The sequence below is a fragment of the Scardinius erythrophthalmus genome, assembly GCF_964197995.2.
Source record: "Scardinius erythrophthalmus genome assembly, chromosome: 13".
NCBI lineage: Eukaryota > Metazoa > Chordata > Actinopteri > Cypriniformes > Leuciscidae > Scardinius > Scardinius erythrophthalmus.
In genome coordinates, this window is record NC_138233.1 from 19611943 (window position 1) to 19629502 (window position 17560).

The 17560-nt window shown below is 37.0% G+C and overlaps 2 protein-coding genes across 2 annotated transcripts in view; both read left to right on the plus strand.

Annotated features, from left to right (window-relative positions):
• Positions 1-2030, plus strand: part of kdrl (kinase insert domain receptor like) — a 44512-nt gene extending 42482 nt beyond the window's left edge. Inside the window, exon 30 of the mRNA XM_081381905.1 lies at positions 281-2030. Coding sequence (XP_081238031.1) covers positions 281-458 — 178 coding nt within the window. The 3' untranslated portion in view covers positions 459-2030. The remainder of the gene's footprint in view (positions 1-280) is intronic.
• Positions 2031-11094: 9064 nt separating this feature from the next.
• cdx4 (caudal type homeobox 4) lies at positions 11095-16849 on the plus strand. Its single transcript, XM_081382186.1, has 4 exons — positions 11095-11158; positions 13360-14144; positions 15749-15894; positions 16005-16849. The coding sequence occupies exons 2-4, from the start codon at positions 13709-13711 to the stop codon at positions 16242-16244; spliced, it is 822 nt and encodes a 273-aa protein (XP_081238312.1). The 5' UTR covers positions 11095-11158; positions 13360-13708; the 3' UTR covers positions 16245-16849.
• The last annotated feature ends 711 nt before the right edge of the window (positions 16850-17560 follow it).

Consider the following 17560-nt stretch of genomic DNA (forward strand, 5'->3'; position numbering starts at 1 on the left):
CATTCAGTATGCACATATGTGGAGTGCTTTGCACCGACTGTGTACAGACCCCAATACATGCCAATCTGTTTCCTATAGATATTTACTGCAAATTACTGCCCCCTTTAGACTAAAAGCAATGCCCTCCAGGGTGTCTGACCCAATGACCCCGGATGAAGATGTTATTGAAACCCATTGCAACACACAGAGCAAAGTTTGCATGCACAGTACAACAAAATAATAATACTATTCTAAATGAATTTGAAATGTTTACATTAAAACCCCTTTGCTCCTCCCACAGGATGAAGAGCAAAAGCAAGGAGTCCGTTCTGCTGGAGGGTGAAAAGGAGAAATACCCAGCGCTTGTTCCCTCACTGGACCTGAGTCTGGAGGACTCCTCTCTTGACCCAGAGCTGGAATGTCACAGCCCTCCTCCAGACTATAACTATGTGGTCCGTTACTCCACACCACCCGTCTGAGTTGGTCTGCACTTGTAAGCCACCAGAAGTCTGAATGGTTGGGTGCACATTCTATCAATTTCATTTTTTCTGTTCCACTTTACTCTGGTCATCAGAGTTTCACATTTCCTCTTTCTGTGAACCTTTTCAAGGTAGTGTATGAGTACATGAGTACAGTGGACTGCCACCCATATCACTGTGGCAGTCTGAGATACAGCTACAGACCACCTCAGGTATTCCTGCTGTCTACTGTGAACACACAAAGCACATTTTATTACAATAACGGCACTGTTTTCCCCAGTGAAATGGCATTCTTCATACAGAATGGTGGCTAATTATGAAATCATATGTTCAGTGGTTAGAAGGAGAGGACAAAGGCGATCCTTATTTTATTTCTAGATAAATATTTTATTGAAATGAAAACTGGAATTTTGGTTATGTGATATTTTATTTTTATTTTGCTAAAATTATTATTTCAGAGCTTACTAAAGCTCATTCTTTACTTTTTTAGGATAATAAATATTTTTCTTTAGAACAGATTTTACTCGCATTTCACGCAACTGTCAGACAAACTGTCAAACAAAGACCACAGATCATGAATAATTGAATGTGCGGTCTGAAATTCCTTCCCAGAACTCAATCTGATATTACAGGACACATTGATCATCAACACTTAGGATGCACATTGTGTTTCCATGTTTCGGTCTGAGGGCCGTTTTCCTGAGTCTTGGCCTATGAAGCTCAAATGAATCACTTTTGTTCCCGCATGTAGTATTTTTTTTATCTGGCAGAAGATCATAGCTTTCATTCCGGTTCTTTTTTTAAAAATGAATCAAGCTTCTTACATATGGCAAGACAGAGTGGCTTGTGGGTGCCTAACATCCAGTCTATCACTGTGAAAGTGGCTTCAGAAGCCTTAGCAAGTAAATTATTCATGCAAATTTAATTGGAAACATTCGGTTAATTATTGATCAAATGTGGACCACAATAAAAAGGCCTTGCTCTGTTCAACAATAGTTACACTGCATTGTGTACTTTCCATATTTATGTTGACTACACTACTGTATACATAACAGAACATACTATGTTGTGCAGCTATTAATCAGAGGAAGGTATATTGTTACTAATTCAGTAGTCTTTTGTGCTAAAATACTACTAAAGCTTGCAGGGCAGGCTATAATATTTTCAACAGGCTGGTCACTATTTAAATGGACATGATAATTATAGTAAAAGCATGTGCACTCATGTAGGTGCTATCAGTATTAACTCCTTAACATCTGTATGCAAGTAAACCAACACTGTGGGATGGAATGGGTGGGAAATCATTGCATTGGTTAAACCAGATTATATTGACCGTTGTAAAAGCTGAAAATGATTGTTTTTAAGTCCCAGTAATACATTCATAGCTGATGGAATAATGAAATGTATATACTGCCAAATGATGCTTTCAATTATGTTGTGATGTTGACTGGTATTTGTGAAGTAAAATTGTATGCACTGATATTTTCTACATATATATATATTTTTTTTTTGTATTATAACTGTATGTTAATATTAACCCAGCATAAATAAAGATCTATATATTTATATATAGCACATTTTCAGAGTCATGATTGCATTTGTACTAGCACATGCCTGTATTTTATGGCTAATACATCTAATAAATAAAAATGCACAGAAATAATTCAATGGCACTGTACTGTAGTTTTCTTCCTAAAGCATAATTTCCAATAGGTCTATCTATACATATTTCCAGTAACATTTTAGCTTACTATTCTAAGATTGTTGGTGGAGATAGTTAGGCTGTGTGTCATCTGTGCTCTCTTCCTCCTGCTTCTTGGCCACAGAGACACATTTCCTGAGCGGGCCGAGGTGACGGCAGTCTGTCTGTCACCAGGACAATACCTCTGTGAGCAAGAAAAGGAAGGGCTTCTCCATCATTCCCATCACAACAGGACTCCAAACACTAAACTTCCTAAGGGCCAACAGTGCCCCCAAGCTTTGGCACTAAAACACCAGAGCTGTTTCTGCTTGTCATAATGGAGATATACAGTGTTTACAGTACACTTGGTAAAAAGTCACTTGATTGATTGTGGATTGGCGGTGTGTTAATGAAGGCTGTGAGACATGTAAACTAATTCAGGAATATGAAGCATAAACAAACAAGGGAAGGATGTTGTGAGGGTTAGGGGTCATCATACTCTGGCTGCGAGCACAAACGTTGCATTCACGCACACCTCATATTTTTCCACACTCGCAGGAAGTACACACAGTCTCTGAGCTCGGCAGTTAATCACAGTTCTCAATTTCTTTTGCTCTAAATGGACATGAATATTACTGCTCAGTCATTATTTCCATGAGCATAATTTCCAGTTTATTAATATAGAAACATAAAAATCACATTAAATTAATGTTTTTGTATATAGTCATGGTCAGATTTATTGCCACCCCTGGTAAATATGATCAAAGATGGCTGTAAAATAAATATCCTTTTGATACTGCATAATTTTTTTTGTGCAAAAATCGAATCTCTAATCTACTAATCTAATCTACAAGAGGGGGGGGGGGGGGTCACATTAAGGGGGATCACATTAAGAAATAAATGTTTTTCTCCAAAACACGCTGGCCACAATTATTGGCACCCCAAGAAATTCCTATGACTAAGATATACGAAGTATGTTCCCATTCATATTTCTAAAAAAATTAGAATACCAGGGTGATAGGAACATTGTTCAGCCATGACTTAATGTTTCACAGGAGTATAAATATGAGGAAACACAATGAGTAAAACCAACAAATATAGTTCTGATGTGCAGCAAAAGATTGTTGAGCTTCACAAAACAAAAAGTGGCTGTAAGAAAATAGCTAAAGCATTGACAATTCCCATTTCCACCATCAGGGCAATAATTATGAAGATCCAATCAACTAAAGATGTTACAAATCTGCATGGAAGAGGACATGTGTCTATATTGTCTTAATGCATGGCGAGGAGGAAAGTTTGAGTGGCCAAAGACTCTCAAAGGATCACAGATGGAGAATTGCAGAGATTAGTTGAGTCTTGGGGTCAGAAGGCATGCCCCCCCGGGAGAAAATTTTGTACATTTTAAAGATAAATTCCTTAATCTGGTGCACTTTGAGTCACTCGAATCTGTTGTTAAAAATGAATAATAATCCACCCGCCAACCACCCATATTCTTTGATTTAGATATCTGCAATTAAATTAAATAATTTACATTGAAAAATTATAACTGTATTAAATGAGATTATGAGATTGTTTTAAATATTTTTTAAGGAATGTTGAAAAGAATGCTACTTTATGAAACTAAACCGCCAGTAGGAGGCGGCAGGCGGCCGTCTTAATGAGCGAGTCATTGAGCCATTCATTTAAACGATTCGTTCAAAAGGCTGATTTATTCAGAATGAGGCGGGTAATTGAATGGGTAATTGAATCTTTGACTCGAGTGATTAGTTCAAAACGCTGAATCATTCAGTAATGAATCATAGATGCTTGTTGCTGTGAGATGCAATGTTTCTATTGTTTGGAACTATTTTTGCTGCTGAATCAGAACAAAAACAGTCATTGCGTCTAAAAATGTAAGTAACTTAATTTTAACTATTTGTTTAACTGTTATGAAATCAATATCTCGGTTTCAATCGTGATGGCATTCAGGAAAACGGCACTCTGGTCGTGTGTAGCCTATATAACTAATATATTATAATTAATATGTTATAAATAACGGCGCGAACCTCAACAGCACTGTTACCATCCGTACATTAGGTAAGTTACCATGATGGGAGTTCCGTGTCTTTATTACACTCAACACATTATAATGATTTATCTGTCTTCCACCCTTGATTGAATGGAATGTTGTTATTACTTGGCCCGCTCGACCCGCGGATTATGATCCGTGCAGCACTATGGACACAAGCGGGAACCGCAACAGAACCGTCACGGTGGAAAAAGTGTATATGAGCACGTGACTGTCTGTCCGAGTTTTGTCGAGAGGCGGAGGCGGCACGAAATTTGACGGAGGCGGCCGCCTCATAATTGTCTATGCAGGAAAAACCCTGAAACAGGGATAAAAAGTACCCCATGCCCATGGTTAAATATACTGCTGGATCTGTGAAATGTTGGGCCTTTTTTCTGCCGGAGGTCCTGGACATACCAACAGCTAAATCAAAACCTGACCAACTCTGCTAGAAATCTCATAACGGACGGTTGGATCTTCCATCAGGACAATGATCCAAAACAAACATTAAAATCAACACAAAATGAAGCTTCTGGCATGACCATCCCAGTCCCCTGACCTGAACCCTAGAAAATGAGTGGAGTGAACTGAAGAGAAGAATGTATGGAGGAATGATCTCTTGTCAGGTGTTCTCCAAACTCATCAGGAATTATAGAAGAAGACTCAGAGCTGTTATCTTGGCAAAAGGAAGTTGCAAAAAGTATTGAATAAAAGGGCGCCATTAATTATGGCCAACGTGTATTGAAGAAAAACATTTATTTCATAAAGAGATTTTCCTCACTTTTCAATTCTTTTACTTTGAAAGGGTTACTTTTTTTTTTTTTTAATTAGAGATCAAAAGGATTAACAATGCAAATGTATTTTTACAGGCTTATTTTTTCATACTTACCAAGGGAGCCAATCATTTTGACCATGACTGTACATTTTATGTTGATGCATTGATTGCATGTTCGTCAACCAATCAGGGTTTTTGAATGCTTGAATCTGATTGGTTGACAAATGTGCAATTTTAGGGAAACGCATGGCTAAAGTAGTTTCAGTGTCTGAGGTAAAACGCGCCCCCTCATTGGCATACAGACAAAGAAATGTGGACATTAGTGGTGTGAAAATCACACATGGTTTTAAATGCATCCAACAAATTCCAAAACAGAACAGTTCCGCTAAAACAGCATCTCTGAAATCAGAGCAATTGCATAAACCTTTACATGTGCATGGGAAGATGAAGGCAGTATGCATGGATTTTACAGGTGAGATCTTATTTTTTTGCTCCAAAAGGACTATTTTAATCTCGCGAGATTAAAATGTGACGAGATTTCTTGTCGAGGTGAAAAGCTGTCTCGCGATATTGAGTGTGAGGTTGAAGTTAGGATAGAATATGCCACCGCTACGTTTACAATACATACATTGCTTTTTATAGAGATAAAAAACATTTAATTCAGTTGGATAACGGTCACTTCAAATACTATCCAGCTCATCCATCACAAGCTGCAGAGTTGTACGTAGTGCAGCAGGAATCAGAATCCACTGATCACGTGACAAGAGTAAGTGATGAGATAACTGACAAGACCATAGCAGAGGATTTGTTGCACAACAGAGCCTAAGGTTCTGATAAATGTCTTGATAAATGCTTGTGAATATCTCCCAATATGCAAGCTATCTTAGGCTGGGCTGTCTAGTTGGACCAGCTCTTAGCTCTATATCATGCCTGCAAAAAAATTTGGTCTCTTTATGCACTTTGAAAATTGACTGAGTACTTTGATTATGGTTGCACTTATTGTTTTCACTAAATAAGACAAATAGAAAACTGTTTTTATTTCCATGATCAATATGTTGAAAGGATTTTAGTTAGGAGGTCAAAAGTTGTAGAAGCTCAAAAATCATGTACAGTTCTAAGGTCTCGTGTCTTGTCTCGTCTTGTGAGCTAACTGTCTCGTAACAACCCTAGTAGAAATAAATACATATTTACATACACAATATGTATATATACATATGAAGACTTCAGATGCAAAAGCCTCTAAGTGTCATCGGAAATTTTCTTCTAAAATGAGTATTTTTATCAAGCTTGTATATTTAAGTTCAGTAATTTCACTTTAATGACAAATAATAGGTAATTTTAATTACTTTATTGTAAAATAAGTGAACATAAACATACAAGCTTGATAAAAATTATCATTCTAGAAGGAAATTTCAGATGGCACTTAGAGGCTTTTGCATCTGAAGTCTTCATATATATCCTGTATACACTGTGGAAATAAATAAATGAAAAAATAAATGTAGAAAAAAATACAATTATACATAAATGAAGAAATAAAAGTATAAATACTCATTTATTTGACATTTATTAGTATATTTATTTATGCTTTTTTTCATATATTTATTTATTGTTTTGGCAGCTTTGGAATTCCATACTTACAACCTACAACACATACTCTTTCTCCCTCTCTCTCTCCCACTCAAACGAACACATACAGTACGGACACACACTCGCATAAAAACATATTGTCAGCGCTGCTCTGATGATTTTATTTGTAAAATTGCACTAAAATAGCAACTTAAAAGCCACATAGCATTTCCCACTAGCGAGGTAATAACACTGATGTTCTTGAAGCATATAAACATACAGTTTTGCTATTTGTAGAGATGCTTCTGCTGAACAGACACAGGTAATTCACATATGCTTCATCAATCTCTCTCTGAATTAAAAGTTATGTTATTAATGAATAAGTAATGACTGCTAAAAAAAATGGTATTAAAATAGAACAGTTATTTTAAATTGTAACAATCTTTCACAATATTACTGTTTTTATTGTATTTTCAGACTTAATGAGCACAGAGAAACGTGTAAAAAAATCTTACCGACTTACCGGGCCTGCATCTTGAGACAAAACAATGACACTGACATGTTTTAAGATATGTCAGTGCAAGTTGCTTTCAGTTAAAACAGTATAATATAATATGAGAATGTAAATTGTAGTCTTTTTATAACTTCATAATTGAATCTGCTAAAATTATCTCTGAGGAAATCATCATGCATCTAATTAAAGGCTCTCTCCTATTGGGACCATTTTGTTTTTCTTGTTCAACAATGTGTAAATCTACTTCCAAAGTCCCTTCCCAAGGAAAACAGCCCCCCGGTGGCAAGATGCTTCATTAATCACTAAAACAGACGTGGTACATTGGAGCCTTTGGGAGTCTGCCAAAACTCATTCATGCAATCAGTGACAAAACAGAATGTCTTGAAATCCTATCATACCCCATTCTCTTTCCTCTGTACAATTCCCATTAATGGAGTGGTCTTCCCCTCTGCTCGCACTTCCCACGTTGTGTTCTGGTAAGGGAGAGCAGGGAATAGCAGGATCCGGGTTGGGGGGAACCACATCCGTACCTCTCACCTATTGCTTGAGACAATGGAGTGGACTTAATTTACCACAGATTATGGCTTTTGCCCACCTTTTCCCAGAAAGGTAGCACTGAAAATACAAATAGCTCCAAATATGTTAATAAACTCCCATGACGCCCAAGGGCAGGGTCAAAGAGTTCTGACAAAATCACACAGACTATTTGTCTTAAAAATAGTTGTCTTAGACTTTGGCCTTCAGATCTAAGTAAATTCCTTTCCTCCCCACAGAGCTCCAATGATTAAAAATAAACTATTTATAATATGTCAAGAATTCTGACATTGTAAACAATTCAGAAACATCTGATCTACAGCGATATGAGAACCATAGCCTCAAAACTGCAAAAAAAAGAGAGAAAAAAATAGGTCTAAAAGATAATCTATGCTATTGGATGTAACATCCATATATTTTTATGTTGTATAAAAAAAAAACAAGATGGGATCACTAATGATGATAAACTCATAAAAGATTCATTAATCTTCAGAATGGACCCAGTGTGAGTACAACCACTGAACTTTATGGTGGTTTTTGGTTGTAACTGAAAGAAAGTCCCAGAATAATTTGTGAATTTTTGAAAAGTGGATTCTGATTCCTGCTGCACTACGTACAACTCTGCAGCTTGTGATGGATGAGCTGGATAGTATCTGAAGTGACCATTATCCAACTGAATTAAAGGGTTAGTTCACCCAAAAATGAAAATTCTGTCAGTAATTACTCACCCTCATGTTGTTCCAACCCCGTAAGACTTTCGTTCATCTTCGGAACACAAATTAAGATATTTTTGATGAAGTCTGAGAGCTGGATCACTCCTCCTGCAGGCTTATGGACACTTGCTGGAACAGAAAATGTATTAAAGACATTGTTAATATAGTCCAAGTGACTCCAGTGGCTCAATCTTAAGTTTATAAAGCGACGAGAATACTTCTTGTGCGCAAAAAAAAAAAAAAAATAACGACTATATTCCACTTTTCATTTCCTTCTCTCTGGACCTCGAGTTTTTTTTACGTAGTGTAATAGCGTAGCGCGTCTGTGTTTCACGTCACCACGTATCACACATGACCAATAGTGAGCCTACGTGGTGATGTGAGAAACAGACGCGCTACGCTTAAACACTACGTAAAAAGACTTGAGGTCCAGAGAGAAGGAAATGATCCAACAGGGCTTGGGCATCGTGACGTCATACTTGGCGTGGTGGCCATGTTGATGGCCTCGCGAATGTAAACATACAGCAAGTCGAACAAGGAGAAGCAGAGTTGGGAGAAAGAAAAGAGATATTAAAGTCCTGAAAATGATGTGGAATTTACGGGGATACGTTAAATAGGGAAGCCAGGGACCAGTAACGTTATGTGGACAAAATCGGCAAAAAAGTGTAGTTAGTAGCTGTCAACCCTCCCGTTTTCTCCGGGTTTCTCACGCATTTGAGCTCTTTTCCCGCTGTCTTCCCGTTTTAGTATTTTCCTATAAAATATCCCAAAAAATGAAAATTTCAACATTCATCTTTCTGTTGCTATCCCTCTGCTGATAGCAAAAATCCGTACTACAAAACTGCAGCATTAACTAAGCGAGTTGTGAAGCTAGGTCTAACGTGACTTTGCTTATAGATTGGCATGAAATTGTGCTCTCACAACAACCACGCTGTTATCTTAAAAAGGCCAATATCACGCTAAGGTTGCCTTCAAGTAAGCAAAATGATGCTTTAAAAACATCTGTTTCGCTGGAAGGGCAAGGGGGTAGCAACAGGACAACACAGAGACTGACAGGTCCGATGGAAGGGTTAACATTAATGTTATGAGAGTAAGGTATTAAAATACGGGATATTTTACAGGAAAATTTGTCCACATACTGGTTCCTGGTTTCCCTATTTAACGTATCCCGGTAAACTCCACATCCTTTTCGGGATTTTAACATCTTTTTTCTTTCTTTTCTTTCTCCCAGCTCTGCTTCTCCTCGTTCGACTTGCTGTATGTTTACATTCGTGAGGCCATCAACATGGCCGCCACGCCAAGTATGACGTCACACCAATTTACACGCCCAAGCCCTACTCTCAGATTTCATCAAAAATATCTTAATTTGTGTTCTGAAGACGAACAAAAGTCTTACGGGGTTGGAACAACATGAGGGTGAGTAATTACTGACAGAATTTTCATTTTTGGGTGAACTAACCCTTTAAATGTTTTTTATCTCTATAAAAAGCGATGTATGTAATGTAAACGTAGCGGTGGCATATTCTATCCTAACTTCAACCTCACACTCAAAATCGCGAGATAGCTTTTCACCTCGACAAGAAATCTCGTCACATTTTAATCTCGCGAGATTAAAACAGTCCTTTTAGAGCAAAAAAATCCATGTAAAATCCATGCATACTGCCTTCGTCTTCCCATGCACATGTAAAGGTTTATGCAATTGCTCTGATTTCAGAGATGCTGTTTTAGTGGAACTGTTCTGTTTTGGAATTTGTTGGATGTATTTAAAACCATGTGTGATTTTCAGTGTTTGTCTATAGATTTAAAAAAAAAGATTGAGAATTCTTCAACAAGACTTCTCGTGGCATAAAACTAGGGAATGACTGCACTAAAGGCTCTCTGAACAAACATTGTGTAATGACTTCTGAAATTTCTGAAATAGCATTATAGTTCCCAATAAAATCTTTCAATCTTCTTTTGAGGACCTATAAATATACGATGTAGCAATATTCTTATGAAAAGTATCATGACCTCTCATTGCGGAAATGAAAATGAGAAAACATATGATTCATAATTGAAACTATTTGAGCACTGTCCCCAAATTATTTGGGACACATATGTTGTTATTTCCAAGTTTCCAGAAAAGTTGTAAATCTTTCGCACGGGTAGCATTTTCTCCTCAGATAAAACATGATCTCACTCGGCTGAAACATTTCAAATAACCTCTTCCCTTTCTCTGAAGTTCATTTCCATCCATTGGAGACTCACAGACTTTCAACAGACTCAACATAACATGATGCTAAAATGCTAACAAATAAATTAATAAATACTGAATAGCCTAGCTTGGACAAACTAAGAGAGTGTGATTTCTTGAATAAGCTAACCATAAACTTGTATGTTCTGGCAGACCACTGTAGGCTTTCTTTAACATGGTATTTTAGTAGGCTAATTATCGCGCAGAGGCTTTATTCTAAACAGACATTGCTCAATAATTCACATAAATTAACAGAAATGTGATTAGTCTTCAGCTGTTAGACACGACGCAAACAACCAGTACATTACCTAGTGAATACTGCCCCCTAGAGGTCTTTCTGTAATGGTGCTGGTTATTTATAATGAATGCTGGGGATAATTCTTCATTTCATTTAATAAAAGAAAGGATAAAAAAGGAAAAAAAAGTTTTGTGTCAGAAAATGTGTCATAAAAATGTGTTCCTTCAGCAATACCTTTTAATTCAGACTGAGTCGCTCTTGCAGCTGATCGACCAGCAGAGGGCGTCGCTGTGCTGTGCGTTGAGTCTCCAAACCAACCTGTCGATTTCTTAATTGCGTACACCTGCATCAGCAACATCTGCGCGCGCAGAACCCAGATCTGGCCTTCAGCTTGTTATGGTAGGATATATATGACCACATATTCTGCAAAAAAAAAATCAATATACAACATCTATCCATATCGTATATTACCACCATATAGCCTAGGTTGTGATATATTTAGGCACGAGACCACTTTTTTGGCAAATTGTTTGGAGCAGCATTGAAACGGTCTATTATCTAACAAAAAGTAATGGTTTAACCCCAGACTCATTTACTATAGCGTGAGTTCACAATAGCATAGGTCTCATAATTGATTGCCTCTTAAATATCAGAGAAACCAATAACAGTCATTCAAACTTTCTTTGTCATTCTGAAATTGCGGATGTGTTCATGCTTACATCTTACTGATCTCACAGGCTTCTATAAATAATATCAGTCACCTATATACATTTACAAAAACAACAGCTCAGGCTGATATATCTGATATGTCACGTGTTTTCCCCAGTATGGGTATAGACCTAGGCCAATTTGACATAATCCTAATTGGATTGATACATTTTTATTTAAGAAAAACTGCTCTAAATATGTTGTTAAAGTAGGCTAGGCCATTTAAGATCTAGCAGATATATAATAATTGTATCTATTATAATCATGATCCTTAATTTGAACTTTTTTTTGTTAATTTACATAAAATGAAAAATTGGTCTCACAAATGCATTTATATATATAATTTGTTTTCCCTGAAGCCTGTCAACTGATGATTTCATAAAATGCATGTATTAATTTTACAATTTTAAATCATTTGATTTATAAAAAAAAAAAAACAGCACACAATCCTTTTCAACCATTTTCAAGGAGGCATTCCATAAATCCATGTCTCATCTTTATCCAAGTCTTTATAAAGTGATATAACTGAACTGCAGATGACTACTAATTTAATTTTAGCAGTTTGCACTAAACTTCTGATAAACAAACAGCCAAAAATCAGTTACAGCAACTTAATATTTAAAATGAACATATAATAAAAAGTGTTAATTTTAAAAAGCAAATCATGTCACGCCACAGGACGACTAACTATTTAACGTAAATTACCAATATAGATTTTAACCTAAAATACGTTGAAAAGAAGTTAATGCTTTCCATACTTGAATAATATAGCCTATAAGCCAACTGAAATAGCCTATAATAATGGCCTACCACAGAATAGCCAAATTTAATGCGTGCCTTTTCAAAATGATAAATAGTGTCTGTGTAGTGAACGGATGTAAAATAAATTCTGATTGCACGTAAACCATTTGAAAATATCTGTAATAACTCGAGTCAAAACACTCATTTTGACATGAAATGTGTTGTCCTTTCTGCCCTAACATCTGAGACAAGACAGTCAAGCCTGAACAAGCTACTGTCTGTATATGTTAATGATTAAAATTCCCAAGAAACCTCGCAGTAAAATGAATTAACAACTCGTTAAATCTTTCGACTACATGGCATGGCGACACGCACGACACACTGTCGTCGCATGAGTACTGTAGGTGATACCTCGCATTTCCATAAACCGGAATTAGCTGTGAAGTGTGACCCGAGAGTGTCATGGTGTGAGGGATGCGGAATGTGAAGAGTTCGCCTTACTTCGAGACACCTTCTCCCGCTTTGCACCTCTTTTACAAGAGTATCCTTTAACAAATACGCATGGACTCTGGAGGCGAGAAAGTGGCATGGGTACTATGCAGATGTGACGTTCCCATATCCACAGGTTTAGCTTCATTAGAGAGACGAGAGCTGTAAAACTTCAAGCGACCGTTAATGGCTGAAGGATGCTGCATGCCTATAAGCACGTCACGGCTTATTTCACTTTTATGATTAACACTTTTTAACAACTAAATTGACAGTCGTTTATTATTATTATTACTATTATTAATAATAATAATATCATTAGGCCTACCGTTATACTTGTATAAATAAATAAATACGATACAATTATAATAGCCTACAATAGGCGTAATTTATTACAATTTATTAACAAAATAAATACATATATATAGTCAAAGACAAATAGTTAAAAAACATAAATAAAAGGTTAGTTCGTTATTTGCTAGTTTGAACTTTTTTTGTCTTTTGAGGGTTTTTAATGAAGTCAAAACACGTTTCAAAATGGCTGCTTTGATGATAGAAAATAATTTTGAACTGATGTTTCTCAGAGTCAGAGTAATGTAGGCTATTGATTCCTAAAGTCATACAGAGTAAGTATTAGCCTACTACTAGCCTACTGAATATTGCAGAAGGGGAATCTGAGGTGATGCGGAAACCTGGCGCTAGGGGAATCTGTGAGGACTTGCTGGTGTTATTGGCTGGTCATTTGAATGCAAATCGAGAGGTTTTGAAGTCGTGGCTGACGTCAGGAGGGCTTGGTTATACCTTTGCCACCACCACCACCTTGACAACAGAGTCACATCATGTTTGATTGAAGCACGTCAAGGACTACGTCGCGTGACCTGGAGATCATTTTGGACTACCACCCTTGAGATAAATAGTAAAAGTTTGGAGGCAGGCCTTGTTAAGTGATATTTGGCTTGATGCATGGCTGGCATGTTGCCTTAAAAAAGTTATTTTAGGGGTTTCTTTCGAATCATGTACGTTGGATACCTTTTGGATAAAGAGGGAAGCATGTATCACCAAGGAGCTGTGCGACGATCTGGCATCAGTCTTCCACCACAGAATTTTGTCTCCACATCCCAGTATTCAGATTTTACAGGATACCATCATGTGCCCAACATGGACACACACGCACAGTCATCAGGGGCATGGGGCGCTCCTTACGGCGCACCGAGGGAGGACTGGGGCGCATACAGCCTCGGACCTCCAAACACCATTTCTGCACCTATGAGCAGTTCATCCCCGGGACAAGTTTCCTACTGCTCGCCTGATTACAATGCCATGCACGGCCCGGGATCAGCAGTGCTGCCTCCACCACCTGAAAACATTTCTGTGGCCCAACTTTCCCCTGAGAGAGAAAGGCGTAATTCCTATCAGTGGATGAGCAAAACCGTCCAGTCGTCATCAACCGGTAAGGGCCAACAAATGTCTTTCAAAAAAAAAAAAAAAAAATAGTAATTAAGTAATCGGAAAACATGTAAACTCTTCAATATTTCCAAGGTTCTGAAATCAGTGATTGAAAAAGTGAAAGTAGGCTACGAATTGACAGTAGGCTAGTCGACGCTTAGGCCTATGATCTATTTTCTTGCTGCTTTAAAATAAAAATGACATTATTATAATTTAATTCTGGTAATCAAATTTCGATGCACAGGTTCTACTTAAAATGTAAAAACATTTATAGAAAAGAATAAAAACGAATAGCCTACATATCAAAAGAAGCCTAAATATTTGCGAAACGTACAAATATTTGTTTTTGTGTAACAAGTATCAAATATTGTTTGCCTCAACTAACTGCACATCTGACAAAATATTACGAAATGGTAGTTTTTTTATTTATTTTATTTTTTACGAACTGCCCTTCTCAATTCTTTGCGGAAAACGCGTTCCGCTCCAGAAACGGATTATCTACTTATTTATTAGTAGCCAATATTTGTTTCCTTAAAAATGAACGCATGGGAAATACTTGTGGCAAAATGAAGGTGTTTGGAATTGGCGCCAGGGTTACTTGTAATGCTAATTTGCGACTCCCGTAAACAAGATGTGAGGTCTACTTTTCCTGTTACATTGTCTCAGGTTTTGAGGGTTATCTGTCATATTCAGGCGGCGACTTCTTTCAACACCTTCTTCACTTTGATATGCAGCATCGCGTCTTCCTCTGTCTCTGTTCTTGAGGGTTATATTACCTCAAAGAGTGACAAACTTCACAGCAAATAAAGTTCTCCTGTCTCCGGCGCATGTTAAAACAACAGCGAAAAAAATCTCAAAGAAAACAATCGCCTTACTGTAAACGCATTTTTATTTCTACAGTTGAAATACATGAATGTTTTGGAAATAACACATGAAGTTAAATTGTCATATTTTACATTAGATGTTAGACAAAATGTTCGCAGCTAAACCTATAATATAAAAACACGAATTAATTGTCTTTTCGTTCATAGTTTATTTTTCAAAGATAGCTGATCTGTACATAAAAACAAGCACAGCATGCTCGACTTGAGGAAAAGATTTTTGATGTTATCTCCTTGTAATTCGTTGTAAGACGTGTATTGTCTCTTAACACATCAATGGCGTTTGGGTAATGTCTTTGGGGCTCTTTGTTCTGCAGTTTGTTCAGAAACATCTCAAAGAAGATCAGAAGATCAATTTGAATATCTAGCGACGTAATAGTTTAGGCCTATGCAATTTACTAAATATTGCATTTGTGATTTATAGTATAAACATAGTTGCACATATTAATGATAGTGATTGAAATGCAACCAAAAAGTAGGCTAAGAGATAAAAGTTCCTAAATAAATTTAAGTCAATGAAATATATATATATATATATATTTTTTTTTTTTTCTAAATTTAGCCTATATAAATTATACAATGCCCTGCGTCAAAATAATATTAATACCTATATCATGGTCGGCGCGTATTTTACGCAGAATGCGCATTTTATTTTATTTCACAATTATCAACTTTTTAAGACACTGTATGCATAATTTTCATGATTAGCCTATTCACCTTTTTTTAGGCAAAACGAGAACGAAGGAGAAATATCGAGTGGTGTACACAGACCACCAGAGACTGGAGTTGGAGAAAGAGTTTCATTTTAATCGCTACATCACAATCAGAAGAAAATCAGAATTGGCAGTAAACCTCGGGCTTTCAGAGAGACAGGTAACATTACTTTCATTTAGATTTTCACTTCTAGAATAGGATTAAGGCCATCTAACTAAACAATCCGGATTTATTTATTTACATAACCACCGTATGCTTTGCCTTCACAGGTAAAGATCTGGTTTCAGAACCGCAGAGCCAAGGAAAGGAAGTTAATCAAAAAGAAAATGGGTCAGTCTGACGGAAGCGGAGGATCAGTCCACAGCGACCCAGGTTCTGTCAGTCCCCTACCGGTACCAGGCTCACTGAGTCCTTCAGATATCCACGGTTCTCTGTACCCACCCCAAGGAATGAACGCCTTACCATCTATGAGGAACATAGGCCTACAGCAAGTTACTGTCACTCAGTGAACTCGAACTTGGAACGTCCAACTTTAACTGAGCACTCCAACACGCTGAAAGGACAGAACCGAAGCGGGCCACGAGTCACGTGGTCAAAAAGGATTACTTTGTAATCAACCATTTCATGACAAGCAGCGAGGCGCGTGTTGTGGATTACAACAACAGAGAAATCACGTCTTAAATGCAACGAAATGCTGGAGGCTCTTCAAATATTGTTTTAATAGAATAGTTTTTAAAATTAAGAAACAAAAAAACATACAAAAACCTTGTTCGTCTGATCCAGAGACTAAATATTTTAATGGTTTGTTTGTGTTTGCTCAATAAAGATATAAATATCATTTTCTGTATGTGGTGTATATCTAAATGTTTGTAAATAAAATGAAAAAAACAGGTACAGCGTTTCTCGGGATGTATAGTGATCCTGACTCTGGAACTGTTAGACATTTGTTGTCTGTTTAAACCAAATGACCTGCGATGGCAGGCTGTTTAATGCTCCAGTTTGTGTCCAAAGCGCACGTCGTTCACTTTCTTTTCACAGGGGTGATGTGCAGGTGTCACATACCTGATATGGGTATAACGTTTGATTCCAGCAATCTGTAAATAAAATGTTTTGCAATAAATTTGATCGTGTCGTGATATCTCATTAAACGAATTCATATAGCCTAACCTATATGCTCATCTGGTTAAGGCACTCTTGACAGACAGCAGGTATTACATTTTAAACGTGAGACGACCATAAACTCGTTTAAACACAGACCTACTACAACTTTTGGGCTGATGGGGCGGAGCAACCTAATTTGTAGGGAAAGGGATTTTATTCCATATTTCTGTACGAATGCCGCGTAGGCCTATTTATTGAAATTGGACGATTAGACCAAAAAAACTGAGCGATTTTTTTCCCCAAAAAAGCCTAACAATTTTTTTAAAGCCAACATTTGGGAGGGAGATCTACATTTATCCATCTATTTTATGTTGTAGCATGAGCTTATTTATTTATTTACCTTTTTTTTATTTCATATGAAACATAACAAATCATCTGTTTGATTACAGCAGTTGCGATTCCCCTGCCTTGCATTTATTGACACATTAAATGGCACATTCTGCAAATAGGCCTACATTATGTCCCATAACTATAAAGCATTAGAGGCACAAATCCCTTCAATATGAGACTTGATTTGTTCCTATAACAAACTATTCCTGTATAACATCCAATTAACCCATAGCACAAAAGATGTCAAATGCTGTAAACACATTAAAATAGGGATTTTGGCCTATAGGCTACATCTCACCTCAGAGGTCTTGACCCTCTTGACAGTCTCCAAAAA